At 42.8% G+C, this 18,365-nt stretch overlaps 1 protein-coding gene and 1 pseudogene across 2 annotated transcripts in view; both read right to left on the minus strand.

The window, feature by feature from the left end:
• Nucleotides 1-5,522: 5,522 nt before the first annotated feature.
• LOC145410246 (5S ribosomal RNA) lies at nt 5,523-5,639 on the minus strand (annotated as a pseudogene).
• A 5,976-nt stretch (nt 5,640-11,615) lies between these two features.
• Sec15 (exocyst complex component Sec15) overlaps nt 11,616-18,365 on the minus strand; it is a 31,997-nt gene continuing 25,247 nt past the window's right edge. For both annotated transcript variants that reach the window (XM_080280268.1, XM_080280269.1), the window contains exons 12-15: nt 15,670-15,910; nt 14,940-15,081; nt 14,398-14,584; nt 11,616-12,691 (exon numbers count right to left, since the gene is read on the minus strand). In XM_080280268.1, the coding sequence (XP_080136394.1) occupies nt 12,574-12,691; nt 14,398-14,584; nt 14,940-15,081; nt 15,670-15,910 (688 nt within the window). In that variant the 3' untranslated portion in view covers nt 11,616-12,573. The remainder of the gene's footprint in view (nt 12,692-14,397; nt 14,585-14,939; nt 15,082-15,669; nt 15,911-18,365) is intronic.

Genomic DNA, 18,365 nt, shown 5'->3' on the forward strand with positions numbered 1-18,365 from the left:
CTCCTACCTTCGCATCCCCTCCCAGGACCACCTCTACCCACCACCTTTGTAACAGGCCGTCCTCTCAACTTCTGGTATTTTCATTTTATTTTTTACTTGGTGCTGTATGTGAAGTGCACGGAAACTGCATGAATGGTGAACATATAAACCAGTAGTAAGAATTATATTCAGGATTTAAGTCCAAGAATTCACAAATACAGACAACAATCTGCAGATGCAAGGATTACGTGTTGCTGGGTAGCCCGGCCTGTCAGGACCACCTCTACCCCACCAACAACAATTCTCTTGACTAAGCCCCTTTATTTTCATGCATTCTCACGTTAATATTTACTACTGCGAAGAGCATGAAATATTTATGAATGATGCTGAGGGTATAAACAAACAGTATATCGTAGAAGAAACCCAAGGGAGTTTGTAAAAACCAAATGTTAGGTAACCCTTCGATGCACCAAGCCTGTGTGACATTGCCTTCCTCCCCCTCCCGAAACCCCACACCCCAGTCGTCTTTGTCTTCACGCAGCTTAATCAGAGATGCTAGAATGTAAAAGATTGAACTAGAGATGTATAAGTCATGCAGTTGCCTTATAAGTGTTTAACTACTAAATTCAAGCCATTGATAGGCCATTATAATACCCATTTGTCAACTTTTAAGGGAGTCACGTGATCTTGTCCACCTTGTTCACCGTCTGTGCTCGCCTAGCCTCGCACCGCCTCCCAGTGAGCTAATATTCAGTTTTATTGACAATATATTGGTCTAATGATTTATGCTAAGCCATAACAGTTAATTTTGTTGCGGAAGCATGCTTAGAAAGCCACAGGATAATGCCATGTTCAAGTAGTTCCTTGTGGTTGCTTGACAGACCATAAGAAACCGCTCTCCTAAGCTCGGACACTCCCAGCTGAGCCAATCGTTGACTTTATGGACAAAATTAAAATTTGGTGGTTACTTTCAGGGTATTATAAAAGATTTTAGTGGGCAAAGTAATTACGAAGCTCAAAAATGCAGGGCTGGAGTCTTTGTTACTAGCTGACTGCCCCACCCAAAGGGTCGACACTTAAGTTGACCGCCAAGACCTTCAGCTTTGTGGGCAATATAATAGAATAGCGGATAATACAGGACATTACAGTAGATTTTTGCACGCATGGTAATTACAGATAAAAAATATAGTGCTAAAATCTGTGTGTGGCTTGTTAATGACCCTATATTAACCAATCCGGCTTGCGTCACACTCCCAAAGCTAACTCTTGGCAGAGCTGCAGCTAACCTTTAGATTTATGGGTCATTGAATGGTTATTTCCAGGACATTAGCATGGGAACTAAAAATAAGTCCCAAAAACGCAGGGTCAAAAGCTAGTGGCTAGGTAACTGCCCTATGTGCAAGGCCGTACCTAGAAATTGAATTTGGGGGGGAGAGGTTACTAACAGTAAGGCTTGAGGCTCTGGAAGTAACTCTCGATAAAACCCAAGGCATTTCCCAAACTATTAGTTTCCACAATAGCAGCATGGAGTACGTAGGCTAGGCCTACATAGGCTACTTTGGCAGTTGCTTTTCTAGATGAACTGTTATGTCATTTTGGCAAGTGAAACTAACATTTCATTCTTGCCTTAGGTGGTCAAGATATGGAATAAACATTGTTCCCTTGTAATAATCCTGAGGACCATCAGCAAGTACTGTACATTTTTTCTTTGCCTCCCTACAGTGCGTGGCACAGTTATACGTTCTCCAATTCTTTCTATGTTCGACATCACTGAATACCTTACAAAACGCTTCCACCTCATTATCTCTGGTACTGTCCAACTGGTTTAATACATTCTTTACATGTAAAGAACAGTCATGAAATCACATTCCACTTTTTAATGTACTTGGAAAGGGTTCGGGTGTAAGACAGGAGCTTTACAAGAGCATGCAAAGGAAGAACAAACTGGTTTTTAGTAACTGCATTTAACAGTAGATGGACTTGTTGTGCAGTGCCATATTAATGAGACTTCCAGTTCTCCAAGTGTGTGAGTAATTGGTACATAAAGTTCCTTGAAACGAAGGACAGAATCTCTCAATCCAGTGTGCCTCACATGAAAGAAGTAACACAATGCGAAGAGAGGAGAGGTCTCTATAGATATTTGTTGCTTAAGTTTCTATGTTCTCTGAGGAAATCTTATAAAACTGTAAACAACTCCAACTGTCCCTAAAGAATTTCGCACTATAGGTGTGGAACACGACTTTGCTACAGCAAGATTTAAAGAATGTGCTCCTTAGTAAAAACATACAGAGCCTTGGGAAACTGTGATGTGATATGAGCACGAACTCCATTCAAATGTCCACGCATGAAGTTGCACTATCATAACTCTGTCCAACCATTTTCTCTGGATATAGGTTCAGTTTCTGTATCTGACATAATTACTTAGGCAGGACCACGACACAGGCACAAACTTTAGAAAATCTTAACTCCTTTACATGCTTTATCAAAGTACCGAACACACAAGGAAAGTTATTTTGTGGAAGACATACACAAGGAAAGTTGTTCTGCGAAAGATATATCGGTAGTTTCGTCTACTAATATCGAATAACATTTTGCTGACTGATTCTCGACACCAGTTTGTCCTCAACTAATTCACCACAAGCCTTACTTATATCATTTTGAATGGAAAGACTTGTATACAAAGGCTTTTTACTTGCCCCAGCCAGAAGGTTTTTCAGAGGAACGTCCCCAGCATCTACTCGGAACCTCAGCAAAGAACCGAATTTTCATCGTTATGGCTTGTGTTGGCATCTAAAACTCAACCAGATGTACTTAAACCTCTCCGTGCCAGTTCCTGACGTCCACACAAAATGATAGATATGATTACTGAGATAAGCCTAGCACGGTTCTCACCTACTTGTCGCCTCTTTTCACTGTCTATGAAAGCAACTATACTAATACTTTTTCCTCTCGCAACTGACAGGACATGGCCAGCTTTGACAGTAGCCTAGCGTCTTTGTAATGTTCAGAGTTTTCATGCTCACGAAATATCTCAGTGGCGTCTTTCCATCGACTGAATGACACTGAAAAATGTGATCTTACATTCTGGTGACCACCTTTCCCAACAAACTCTGCGGCAAACAGGACACATGTTTTACATAAAGCACCTTGGAAGTGTTTTGGAATACGCTAGTCAAAAAAATCTTTCCAGCCAAATGAAACTTCAGCTATCTTTTGCGGTCCACTGGATATTTTTAAGAATTAGCAGGTTGTCAGGGTGAGTGGGGCAATATTTCTTTGACATCGTCATCAATCTTAATATACATTCCCCTTCCAAAGTCAGAATCCTCATGTTCATTTTGCTTGTCAGGATCTGATTTGCTTGGTTTTACAAGAAAGGCTGAATGAGTACTCTGGACTTTTCCACCCACAAGTTTCATTTTATGTGATTCAGAAATGAAACATGATGCATGTTAATCACATATTAATTATCATAACCCAATGGGACACTCTTGATCATTATCCATATTTATATAATGAAAACTAGCTGACTTGCAGCGAATATCAAATCAAATGATGTTAGTAATAGTGACATAAATACTTACATTGCCTACAGGAACTTGTAGTTCAGATATCCCACAACAGTGACTGCAGCTTACCCAGACATGACACTTAGATAACAGTGCATAAAGTAAAACCCCTTAGGCCCTCAGTCCTCCCAGTACACTACTTGCATTGTCCCTCCCGTATTAGACCTGTCCAGTCATCCTCAACTACTAATATTATGCTATTGTTCTTTCACCTTATCTTACACCAGATTTTCGTCCTTTTGCAGTTCATTTCACAAGTCCAGAGGCAGAAAATGACAATGTTACGGCTCTACATCCTTTCCATGTCACTTCATGACTAACGTCATAGTCTATCTATCTATTGCCAGACGCCTCAATCCCGTTTGGGGTGGCCACAAACAAATCGCCTCCACGTCGCCCTGTCCCCCGCCATTTCACTGCCCTGCTCCCAATTCACACACCCCCTCTCGTATACCTCTCCACCCCATTCCCTCCATCTCATCCTCGGCCTCCCCCTCCCTCTTCCTCCCTCCACCTCACTCACATACACTCTTCGTCAGTCTTTCACCCTCCATCCTCTCCACATCGCCAAACCACCTCAGTGTGTTCCTCCCAACGCTTCTTATCACATCCACATCCACATCACAACGCTCCTTTATATCCTCATTCGTCAGCCTGTCTTTCCATGTGACTCCACAGGCTCCTCTTAAATAACTCATTTCCACTGCTCTCGCTCTTGACTATTCAAGATGAAGAGATGACAATTTAAGGCCAGTGTCAGAGTGAACTGGGTATCCTTAACACTATGTTCATTCCCTACATTCAGCAGCTTTAGTCTCTCTCCATTTGTTCACTTTCTTCGCCACTAACATTCTGCCATTTTTATCTTTCGCCTCTTTGCTGCCTTCCATATCAGCCTCTCGTTCAATCATGGGCTTTTCGTGGTAGCACCAGTATAACCTGACGGCTGCACTGCTCGGCTATACAAATATCCTTCAAACAAATTGCCTCCATGTCGCCTGGTCCCCTGCCATTTCACTGCCCTGCTCCCAGCTCACACCCTCCTCTCTCATATACCTCTCTACTCCATCCCTCCATCTCATTCTTGGTCTCCATTTCCCTCTCCCCCCTCCACCTCACTCACATACACTCTCCTCATTAGTCTCTCGCTCTCCATCCTCTCCACATGACCAAACCACCTCAATGTATTTCTCCTAACGCTTTCTATCACATCCACATCCACGCCACAACGCTCCTTCATTTCTTCATTTGTCAGTCTGCCTCTCCATTTAACATCACATGCTCCTCTCAAATAACTCATTTCCTCTGCGCTCAATCTTAACTTGTGTCCTTCCAACAATGTCCAAGCTTCACTTCCATACGTTAGAACTGGCAACACAAAACTGTTATGCCGCGACTTTTTTTTTTACTTCCATGCTCACTTCCCTGTTTCTTATCACTGCTTTCAAAGAACCAGCAACCTTTCTTCCTTGTTTTACCCTTTCAAGCGCTTCATCCTCCATACTTCCATCCTTACTCATCACAGTACCCAAGTACATAAATGCACTTATATTTTCCATTTCCTCATCATCCAACATCACTGTACATCTACTGGTAGCGTTAGCGTCACTTGTGCCCCGCCCCCTTGGACCTGCCCACACACCCATCGGCCCGAGTAGGAGTTGTTGGCAGCGTTAGCCAGTCGCTTGTGCCCCGCCCCCTTGGCCCAGCCCACTCACACATTGACCCGAGTAGGAGTTCTTGGCACAAAAACTCAGCTGCAGTCGTGGGAGGAGGTGGGTTGGCTCTTTTCAAACTGATTTGATTCAGTTAGCAAATTTTAGTGCTTCCATTGCATACAGATGAATTCAAAGTCCATCCATCCATCCATTGCCAGACGCCATGTATCCCAAACGGGGTGGCCAACGGCTTAGAGTTAATTGTTTTACAGGGAGGGGCACTAATCCTCCACCAACCCCACTTGACACGTAGGGATGCCAACAGCATCTGGTGTTCCCAGGCGGTCACCCATCCAAGTACTAACCAGACCCAACATTGCTTAACTTCGCTGATCGGACGGGAAGCGGTGTACTCAACGTGGTAAAAGTAAATAATACGATACTATTTGGTGGTAAGGCTCTAAAATGCAGCAGGACATCAAAACAGACCCCAACAAGCCACCAGAAGGAGCCCTTCGTCAGGAGACAGCCGGAAGCTGCTCTGAAGGTGCCCCTGAAGAGACGGCCGGTAGCCGCTCACCTTCCTACAGGAGATGGCGTAAAGCCACTACGGAGGTCAATCAGGAGACGGCCAGAAGCCGCTCCCATCGTTGTCAGGAGATGGCCGGAAGCCGCTCTGAAGGAGCCCCCGGAGGGTTGGCCTGTAGCCGCTCTACCCTTCTGCAGGACGCAGACAGTAGCCACTTTGAAGGTGTCCCGAGACAGCCACGGCCAGTAGCCGGACCCTACCGCCAGAGACAGCCTGAAGCTGCTCCTTTGTCAGATGTTGAGCCCGGTCCACCTACCCACGACTTGAAGGAAGCCCCCAGCCTGGAGGAGTATTGGAGAGGCCCTGTGACCACCACCAGGCTCTTCTCCCTACAGCCGGTGGTGATGCCCCTGACGGACCCCGATGCCAGCTGACGCTACAGCTCACTCCTGATGGCGTCCCCGACTTGTGGGAACCGCAGCCTCCTGACCGCCCCTCAGACTCCCGGGTGGGACCTCCCTGCACCCAGATGCCAGAGATCCTCATCCTCCGTTAGGCGCCCGACTCAGAAGTTCAGGCGACTGTTTGGCCCCAGCCCAGAGGGCCGGACTCCCACCCCGAGCCCAGAAGCCTCGGGGCCCCTACACCCCCAGCAACCCTGGACGAGAGAGGACGCCCCTACGAGCTGTCCCCCACCCCCGGGACCTAGCCGCCCCTGGCGGATCCCAGCCCCGTCAGCAGGGAGGCTGAGACTCCGTCGCCGCCCCTGCGCCTAACTGTGACACGTCCGACCTGACAGTGAGTGAAAGTGAACACACGCAGCATACAGACAGTGTAGGAGTGACAGAGAAAAGTGGGCCGGTGGTTAGAGCATAAAAGAAAGTGGTAGAAAAGATAGTGCAATAGTAAGACAGTGAAGGACAGTCCTACCATAGTGTACAGTGCCACCGTAAGACAGTGAAGATCATACATAGGCCCCTGAGTTGAAGTTCCAGTACCGCCAGCTCCACCCGGGTACATAGTAATGTAAAAGTGATCTACGGCCCAAGGTACAGTGAACATGCTATGCAACAGTGACGGCACGTCTCGATAAGGTCACGCTTAGGCCCAGTGTAAAATATTAATGCTACCCTGGCAAATCGAGACAGCCACCACCACCAACCTAGGAAATCTAGACTCCCCCACCAACATAAGTGTCTAGCTCAAGTATCGTTCCCCGTAACCAATCTGGTCCTATACAGTATCCTGCATGATACTATTATTCCATATCTGCAGCCCAAGGATTATAATTGTCCAGCTGGTTTGTATTTGTGACATCTGCTCGTTCCTGCATAAGATTTAATAATACACATGTAAGGTGTTGCCTTGAGTTTTTGTGTCCTGCCTCTCTCTTATTTGTCTAAGCTCTAGTCTAGAAAGAGAACCCAGCTACTCACTAGGTGCTCTAGGGACGGAAGGCCGACCCTAAAACACCTAGCATTACAGGCCCATTATCCCATCAAGAAGAATAATTATCTCAACCAATCAGTAACGAGTAGAGCTGGAAGAGGGCGGGGCATTAGCACAAGAGACCCTGGCTAACACTACCTGTATAGTGACTTCATTTCTCTTGAAGACCAAAACTTTACTCTTCCCTACATTCAACTTTATATTCCGTTTCTTACACTCTCCAAACTCATTCACCAAGCCTTGAAGTTCCCCTTCGTCTTCACTTAACAATACAGGCTCATCTGCAACTATCTATCTATCTATCTATATACCTAGGCTGCTTCCCCCAAGGAAAGGGAGGTAGCCGAGACAGGACGACTCACTCTCCATTTACTCATCCATTCAAACACATTTATTCGCATCTTAGCCCCAAAGGGGAGAACGGACAGATCCTCACCGCATCACACCGCACAAGGGTCAACTGCGCAATGCAATCGGTGACATCCACAGCAGGGCCCGACAGCAGAACTGGTTTACCCCTGCCACATCATAACAGACCCATCCCCTTACCCGCACCTGACCTGACTAGCTGATCATCTGCAACTAGTACTGGGAATTACCAAACACTGCCCTTTCTCATTAATGCCACTCCAACATCCATTGCCCTACCTTTATCTCATTTATAACCCCATCCATATACAGATTGAACAACCATGAAGAACTATAGTCTTCTTACTCTAAATTAGACCAAAATTAACACCTCTCCATCTTGAATACCAAGTTACAGTATGACAATGGGTTAACACTAGAACAATGCTAGTCATGAAGATGTACTAAGGAAAGGAAGCACAGCTGTATTACTATATTACCTTTCTCTGTTATTCAGCCAAGTGAAATATGCTGCAATAGGAGGAAAATCTGGACCAAGTTAACGTGAAAAGCTACAATAACTCCTACTTCCCACATTTGTTCCATGTTATATCAGTCCAACTGTTTCTCCACGTCCTATACCCCACCTGCAACTCTTCTACTAACTTTCCAACAACTCCTTCCTTCAATTCTTTCAACTGTCATTGCAACATCTGCTTCCTCCCCTTCCTCTACCTCTGTTATGAATTATTTTTACATGGTATACCTTGCTTGGTACTACTACATAATGGTCAGACAGACCACGCCAGTTCCCTATACACTCTATAACACATTTGTCTTGACGATGTCCCAAACCCTTTCCATCATCTGTATATTAAGCTGCTGTAATGTATATCATCTGGACACAAACTTTGATCAACATAACAGTACATTTATTTACTAAGAATCTGTACACTCTTAGAATCTAAAGTCACGTTAGTAATAAAGCTTCTGTACAAGAATCATAATCAAATTATAACAAACTTAAAGCAGTTTGCATATTTTCCTTCAGTACTAAGCATATTACAAAATGATTTCATGAAGCATGAAGAGATCACCTACTAAATAAGGAGCTTTGAAAAGATGAATAATCAGGAGCAGATCCGGGAATATTTTTGAAGTGTTGCCCATATCAGTTTCCAAAATAATGGGGGTTCAGTATTCCCTTTCTTTCAGTGAAGGATGGTTTGTACCTGTATGGAAGTAATAAACATAACAGCTAATACAAGATGCAATCTATATATACAGAGTACTGTAAACTATCTGTGTGAAAAACCAAGGTAGTTTCTAGGGCAACAAGGGCAATACCCTTGGATCCATCCATGATATTTATCCATCAACCAAGAAGCAACTGTAACAAAGTAACAGAAAAAGCTAGATAGATGATCTGAAAAAACAGGACTGGACTGCACATATCAGATCTCCTTAATGTCATGTGAAATAAATTTAAAGGGTGCTGAGCTTTGTTTTTGTTGACTTAGAGAAGTCCTTTGACAGAGTCCTCAGGAATGTGATGTAGTGGGCAAGGAGAAAGCTTGGGATCAAAGAGTGACTGGTTCGAGTGACTGTGGCTATGTATGTGGGTGCTCACACCCAGGTGAGAGGGTGAGTCCTCTCCTAGGACATTAGCTCTGAGAGTGAATGGAGATTTGAGTGGTGAGTTTTCTGTGAACATTGGTGTGCATCAGGGGACAGTCTTGAGCCCCTTACTGTTTGTCATGGTGACTGAAGCTCTCATGTGACTTCAGAAATGGACTCCCTTTGGAGATAATGTATGCTGATGACCTGGTGTTGACTGCAGAGAATCAAAGGAAAGCAAAGGAAAGAATTAGGAAATGGAGAGACAGAATGGGGTACATGGATTGGAGAGTAAATGCAAATAAAACAAAAGTAATGATAACTAGGACTGGTGGTGGTACTGTCATGGCAGAGGGATGGTGGCTATGTGCAGCTTGCCACAAGGGTGTAGGAAGTAACTCTAGTTTGTGCAGTGTTGGTGATAAGCAGGTGCAGAAGAGATGCTGTGGTATTAGAGGTAGACTGCAAAATAATGCTGATGCTGTTTGTGCAGTGTCGGGGAGAGCACACAGAGATTGTCAGGCATGAGAGAATTGATATTGCTGAAGTCTCATAAGCATGTAAAGGAATTCTGTTATTTGAGGACATGTTATGTGCTAGAGGTGGGTCTAGAACTAGCTCTTTGGTTAGGGTAAGGAGTGGTTGGAGGAAGTTCAGGGCACTGTTGCCTCTCCTAACACTGAGAGGGCTCTCCCTCCGTGCTGAGGGATCAATGTTTGCAGCCTGTGTTAGGAGTGTAATGTCGTTACAGCAGTGAGACCTGGGCAGTAAAGGAAGACGATATTTGTAGGCTCAAACATACAGGAATGACAGTGATTAGATGGATGTATAGCATGTCCTTAAGGGAACACTAAACCCCAATTTCCCCTTACAAGTAGTCCCTTATGGGCCACACCTGATTGGAGCGCCTTTACTTATGACCACCCCACCAGATGTCAAAAAAAACTGTATGAGGAAGCTGTCTTGGCAAAAGTAATATCACCAGCTACATAATGTAACTGTGGCATAATTCATGGAATCATAAAGCTATTTCAAATAATATATTTAATTAGATAATACACATGTGGAATTTCCTACATATTTACATATCAAATAATATATTAATATCTTGCCATTCAAGAAAGATACTGCCCATTATTGTGAAATCAGGTATATTGCCTTACATTACTGAAAAATAAATAATCATGTATGCACCATCTAAAACAATTAAGGCAGAAAATGGGACTATTTTAAAGCTGTTGCTATGGCCCCAGGTTCATCTGACTGAACTCACTGGACTATATGTGGAAGATGCCCTCCTGCAAGCCACCATTCTCCTTTCAGAGGAGAGGGAGGAAGCTGAAAGAAATCTGTATAATCAAGCAACACAATCACTAGGCTATATCATTGTCACTGCATGATGTCCCTTTTCAGCTCCACAACTTCAATGAAAAATGAAAAAACAAAGGAGAAAAATGCAAAACTGACACTATACACATATACCAGTATACCGTATACAGAAACACTGGGACAAATGGGAATGTCAATGAAAATTAGGAAATATTCACCCTTCATGGTAAAGGTGAAGGAACAAGAAAATTGCTGTTCTCCAATTCCCTAACCCACTGAATCCACACAAGCCTTTTTCATAACATTTTTGCCACTTTCTGATGGCTTTATTCAGCTTAGACTTCAGCAGGACTTTCAAACTGGAATGGCTCGATACAGCCTTCAATAACCCTTTCACAAGTGGAACTTCCTAATGATTATCTTCTGGTAGTAGCAAGAGTAAAATAAAGACATCACCAAAGTAAAAAAAAAGGCAACCCCTTTAATCCATTGACACCCTTTTTAGCTTGTTCTGTCTGGTATCAGACTAGTTTATTAAACTTAGAAAGATGGAAGTTGGAAAGAGGAAAGCCTGATATTGAAGGACAGGGTGAAAATGAAGTGATTCATTTGTGGCCATCCCTTCCAGGATTAAGGGTATAGATGGTTATATGGATATGAAATATCCCAGGTAAAACTGGGTTTTATTCAGATTATATAAAACATCTCCATTTCAAAATGTTTACCCTAGGCAAAATAAAATAATCAGATGACAATAATTAAATGAGAGACATCCATCATGTGAATTAGTTAACCCCATGAATCCTGTGATATACTGTATATTTCATGAGACGCAAGCTACCATGAAACACTTTTTCTTCAACTTGGAAAGCATCTCTTGGCATTAATGAAGGCTATATCTAACCTCTCCAATTTAAAAAAGGACTCTCCTAAGCTGAATAAACATCAGGGGATGGTAAGAATAAAATTAATTAAAAAGACCCCCCCCCATCCCCTCCCTTGAATAGGTTAATCCTTTTACTCTATGTATTTCTCATTCTAATAAAGTCACCACTACAATTTATTCAATGTAAGGGTGACTGTTGTAGTGGGGGGGTTAATGCAGGCTATATCCAATCCTCTCGACTGAAGTGCCTATCCTCGGTAAAAAGTCATCTGGAGAGAGCAATATACGTATAAAATAAAAAAAAATACATCATAGAATGGAAGGTATTAAACATCAAACAAAAGTGTATTGTACTATTAAAGCTTCAAATGCTTTCTTGTGAGAGAGATATTATAATAAATGCTCTGTAAATTGACAGAGTATAAATTAACACTGCATCATTTCAAGATTAACCCCTTCACTCATATAATTAACTTCTTCATATTATTCTTGCAAACACCACATGATATTACCCAATATGGAGAGGACCTCTGGTTATAAATGGGTTATGGTGCATTTGTTCTAACTTGGTAAAAACCCGACACTTTTCAAATCAGTTGATAGCCAAGTGCAGTCAGATTGGAAGGCTGATTTGACTAGTAACCAAGACTCATTCCTACCTCAAAACTATGGCTCACTGAACTTCATGTAACCGCAATATAGTATTCATGTTGTGGGAGAGGACCAGTTATGTCAAATGAAAAGAGACTTAATATAATGATGGTTATTTCTAACCTCATCAGTTTGAAAAAATTGTCCTAAGCCCACTGAAGCAATCTACAAACAGCAAGAATATTATTTTAATAATACATCATTGGACTGAAGGGGTTAACTATACAAGGAACAAGAGAAACTAACAAACTGAAAGATAGAACAGGTACAATACAAGAGACTATATACTGTAACATGGAAAGATGGCCCAAATTAAGGTGCCATCAAAATACTGGTAAAACACCACATTTGAAAGGACATCACAGGATTAAAGGAGAAAGGTGGTATATGGGTGCTAAACATGGTAGACTATTAGGCCAGTAATAAAGAAAGGTATAACTGAAGTAAAGAATGAAGTAAGATATGATTACAGTAGGAAATAAAGTGAGGTATGATGAAAGTAAGACACTGCACTTGGAAGGACATCAGGTTGTGACAGATTAGAGGAGGAGGGAGGTATCAGGATGTTTGTTGTTGAGTCAGTTGTTTCAGCTGCTTCAGTACTGTCTCCAAAAGCTTCTTCTTGTCACTCCTCTTCAGTATGGAGAACATCCCACGCTTCTCACCTTCCCTCAACCTGAATGAATCCAGAATTTGCAACAGTAAGTGGGAATAGTCATACCACAACAAGCTTGCCCTAACCTGACAAAGATCCCTAAGGACTTTCAGCTAAGCTGCTGATCAACTGCAGTCAGACTTTAGGGTTGATCTGTTTAGGAACCAGGAAACTCATTTCGACCCCTTAAATAAGGCTCATCAATTACTATCAGCTCTTTAGTTATTTTGCATACTAACCTTATTACTCTCTTGTATATTATTTATATCTTTCCAATTTGGACATACCTATTAATCTGCCATTAGCAGAAATAAACTGGTAAGGAAGTGGTGCTAGAAAACCATACAGCCACATCACAAAAGAATTCCTGCACCAGTGTAAGACATATCTGAGGCAATAACAATAAATACTGCACACTAACTTCACCACACTAAGAAGTGACATGCAGATACTTGGATCCTAAAGATGGGGTATGGTAGGATTAGAAAGCAAGAGAAGAGAAACACATGCCAGTGGGAGAAATAATGTACAGCATGCCCAATGAAATGGACCACACACTCATTCATCCCTAAACAACAATAAATACTCCATACTTCACCACAATAATGGCACTATGAGTATTGATACACAGATATAAAAGAAGTATGGAATGTAAATATACTTCTAGCTATCTATTATCATTTCTCTACTTCCCTACCAGGAGCATAGAGGCCTGGGGCTAAGAAACTTAGTCCTGGCATTCAAGACAAGTGTGACCAGCCTCACTAAACCAAGTGGCATTACATGAGCAATAGACTTTGACCACTCCTCAAACAGATCCTTATGGAACACATCCAGTTGGCGTGACTTAACTCATACACCACCTGGCCATCATACTCAGTTCTCCAAGTGAAAAAAAAAAACATGAAGTGTGATGTGCAAGTACTTGGGAATCCTCTAAGCCATAGTCATGGAAGTATGAACTCTACATAACTTGGGTGACTGCCCTTTCCTCTCTTCCTTCCTGTTCTGTCTTTACTTCCTTCATTCTTTCCTCTTCCTTCTGCCTATGGGTGACTTTACACTACCTCTTCTGTCTTTCTTTTTTTCCTCTTTCTTCTGTCTACGGGTGACTCTACGTTGAGTGACAGGCCAAATGGTTTCTTGTACACCAGGAAACCATTTGCTATGCTGGGTGGTAACCATATAATCAAATTATGACACCTGATGGTTTAATGGGTAATTAAAGCAGTCCAATTGGACTAAACCTGTGCAGGTTTCTATCCAAGAGGTGGTGGGGGTTTATTGCTCACATAATGCCACTCAGGGATGAGTGAGGCTGGTCACTCTCATCTTAAATGTCAGGACCAACTTGCCTAGTCCTGGGCTCCTACGCTCCTCATGGGACAACACAGGACTATCTATCTATCTATCTATATACCTAGGCTACTTCCCCCAAGGAAAGTGAGGTAGCCGAGACAGGACGACACTCTCCCCATTTACTCATCCATTCAAACACATTCATTCGCATCTTAGCCCCAAAGGGGAGAACGGACAGATCCTCACCGCACCACACCGCACAAGGGTCAACTGCGCAATGCAATCAGTGACATCCGCAGCAGGACTAGATGACGATAATGATACTGATGATGAAACAGAAAATCATAATAGTGGGAGGACCACCCAACAGCATGTCATTCACTCACCATTCTAGTCCCAAGAAGCCTGGTCCCACCTCACATACTTACTTCTCCACCACAATAATGGCACTATGAGGACTGACACGTAGGTATTTGGAATCCTCCGAGCCATAGTCATGGAAGTACGTAGACCAGTCCTCCGTCATGAACAGGTCCAGCAGCTGCCGCAGGTCTGAGAAACACATCAGGAGTGCACCCTCTTCAAAGCCCTCCACAGGTTCAAAGGCAGCAAACTCTGTAACAGTCAAATAAATATCATCATCATCACTTACACCTTGATCCCTCTTGGGACCCAAGATACAGCATGGCTGTAACAGAATCACCTCCAGACTTCTTTACCTTCCCATACCTCTCACTCACACACTCCTCTTCTTCATTCTCATTAGTGTACTGCTCCACCCATTCCTTCCATACCACACCAACTCTGCCTTTACAAACATACCTCTCACTTTCTTAAGTCCTTTTCTTCTTTCTCAATCACCAATATACTGTAGTTTCACTGACTTCTTCCATACCACAAAGAACAAGCTGTTGAAGTACATGCTAATTAATATACAATGATGACCTTCAACCAAAGAAAGTATACTCACGTTCACACTGGATGACATCAAGATTGACCTGCTCCAGTGCAGCCAGTGACATCTGTTTCACATCCTCACTCAGCAACATTGCCATCAACGATTTAGCAACATGCTGGCACGCAGACATGCAAGCTGTCTGTGCCACTCTCACCTCAACATAAGAAATATACACTCATTACGATACAAATAGTAAATAATTGTCACTAACACTGTATGCAAGAAACTCCACCTCCACAGAATAATATCTGTTCATTATTGGACAATGTGTCCAAATTAGCCACACAAAAAATATATATATATATATATATATATATATATATATATATATATATTAGATTATCAATAGACAAAAGACTTGTTATTTCAAAATTGAATCTAAACAGTCAATATCTGACACGCACCAGTATGTAAAAGTACTGCATTACCCTTCCATTTAACCACTCTCTATCACACAACTATGAAGGATCTTATTCTCAAATCTTAAGCTATGGGATATATACTTTATGAAAACAGTTGTTGTTATGGCCCTAGGCTCATCTGGATATTAACCCAGTGGATGGCAGATTGAAGCTGCCCCTCTCCTGCAGTTCACCACCATCCCTTTGGGGGAGAGGGTGGGAGCTAAGGGATATTTTTGTAACCAGGTAGCCGTGATACTGGGTTATCATATCAGTTCCACAGCATGAATGTAACCCTCCCCAGCATCTTAAAACATAGTAAAGTACGTATGATAGCCTACAGGGAGATTGGTGAAGGCAGTGAAGGTGGAGTTGAGGAAGGCAATGAGATCGGTGACATAGGAGGAGGATGTGCCCCGAGGTTCAGCCATCATCCAATCATATGATGCCAACTCCAAGAATTCGTCAATCTTGTTCCGTAATGCTATGTAGATTTGCTCTTCTGCCTCCCCTCGAATATCCTTGAACATGGCCTTTCCTTGCAGTCTTCCCAGGCCTGGTTTACTGCTGTCCTCTATACTCCTACAGAGAACATAATGTAAACAATTTCAGTGGCTGTTGATCATCATCATTCTAACCCCTATTTCTCACCTAAGGACAAGGTAAGGTAAGGCCCAAAAAGCAAGGAGAGAGAAAAATATGACAGGGAGAACTAATTAACAGCATGCCGTTGAAATGGGACATGCATTCATTCACTCACTATTCAAACCCTAGAAATTTTAACTTCATTTCACCCTATTCTTTACAGATGCAAATAATACTTTGGCCAGCCCCACGCACGTGCCCTGCTACATCCCAAGGTCGGCTGGGGGTTGCCAGGCACCGCGTAGTCACTCGCAAATGTTTATACTCTTTTCTCATTTCTGACCTTATTTTTCACGCTACATTATTCATTTTAGTATCAAACTGTTAGCGACAGATTTAACAAAAGATTTTTCTATACGGATATATGTACACATGGTTGAACAGAATACCAGCATTACCAATAGTATAACAATGTACAATGGCATGTGAAAAAATATAGACAGTTTGTGTACATGTTTATGGTCTTTCTTTATTTTCAACTTTATTTATTTGTGCTATTATTTTCAAGGAAGGAAAGTAGCTTGTGCAATGAAGGCCTCGATAAGAAACAGAGGCTTGAGTGTTGCAGCTTCACGAGGCTTACGTGAAGGAGTGTTTGTGCCAACTTTAACATATGGATGTGAGACTATGGTGTAACATGAAAATGAAAAGTCAAGAGTGACAGCAGTGGAGGTGGGACTGATGGGGAATGTATGTGGAGTACAGAGAGTGGTTGGATACAAAATAATGTGATTCATGAAAGGTGTAGGGTGAGGAAGTCTACAGACACCAGAATCGAAGAGAGTGTACTGAGATGGTATGGTCATGTGGAGAGAATGGATAACAATAAAAGTGGTGAAAAAGGTATATCTGAGCAAATTTGAAGGAGAGAGGAGGCGAAATAGGCCAAGTAGGTGGAGGGATATGATGGATGTGTGTGTGTGGAAGAGAGGTTTGGATATCAGTGACGCTAGGGGATTGACAAGAGATCAAGTTGGCTGGATAATGTTGTGAGGTGACGCGCATGATAAGGGATTTGGCACCCCATTTTAACATGACAGCGACCGGACTGACTCTATTGGATATGTTTATGCGAAGCTACAGAACGTGGTGAATGTTTTGGAGGTATCAGATAGAGCCAGGATTCTGGGGGCTTGAATGGTGAGTGAATGGAAGCGTGGCCCATTGGATTGGGCAAATTTGGGCTGCCTGGATGTTGCTACTCCTCACCCTGCCCTAGGGTGGGAAAAGAGGTCCGGATGATGATGATGATGATAGTCCCTCTTTGTTCGCAAGTGTTTGTTCTACAATAATATATAAAATAATGAGCAAACAACCGACATTACTATTAATAACACCATAAATACAGCATAAGGAAGGCCAGGTGCACTCTATCAGCATGGTCTCGTATATATTTAAACTCATAGTATGGTCATGTGGAGAGAATGGATGACAACAGAGTGGTGAAAAAGGTATATGTGAGCAAATTTGGAGGAGGGAGGAAGTGAGGTAGGCCATGAAGAAGATGGAGGGATATGGTGGATGAGTGTGTAAGGAAGAGGTATGGAAGTTGGCGAGGATGAAGGACTGACAAGAGACTGAGCTGGCGGGCTGAATTTTGTGCGATGCAGCGCATAACCTGGGGTCTGGCACCCCGTTATAACCCGAGGCATCCCGACGACGTATGGCTATGTTCCCACTTTTGTCACAGTGACACCCGACGACGTATCCATACGTTTTGCAATTGCGAGATCCATCATTTGCCCATTTTTCAAGTTTCGCGGGTGATTTTTGGTAGGCACATGTGAGAGACCTTCCCCTACCCCTCGTCAGGGGAGGGGGGCAGTGCTGAAAAATCGGTTGGGACGCGGAAGGTTAATGTGACAGCGTTCGGATTGACTCTATCAGATAGGTATGTGTGAAGCTACAGAACGTGGTGAAAGTTGTTTGGCCTATCTGATGGAGCCAGGATTCCATGGGGTTGAATGATGAGTGAATGGAAGCATGGCCCATTGAAATGAGCAAACTTAGGCTGTCTGGATGCTGCTACTCCTCACCCTGCCCTAATGTGTGAAAGGAGGTCCGGATGATGATGATGATGATAATGATGATGATGATGATGATAATGATGATAATGATGATGATGATCTTTATTTCAGACAATATTTAGTGTGCTACTTCATTCATTTTAGTCTCTAATGGGAAGACACTTGCACACATTTTAAACTTAGTAGCATGAACATCGAACAATAAATGGATTTTTGGCAAATATTTTACTACACTGATGTAAATAACATCATCAGCCAGCTTACGGGAGTTTTGCGGATGATGTAAATAACGTCATTGGTTAAACTGAGCAATCCAGTCAACTTTCATGATAATAATGGGGGTGCCAAATGCCTGCCATATTTTC

The sequence above is a fragment of the Coenobita brevimanus genome, chromosome 84 (assembly GCF_032717465.1).
Source record: "Coenobita brevimanus isolate Jiangsu-jjx chromosome 84, ASM3271746v2, whole genome shotgun sequence".
Lineage (NCBI taxonomy): Eukaryota > Metazoa > Arthropoda > Malacostraca > Decapoda > Coenobitidae > Coenobita > Coenobita brevimanus.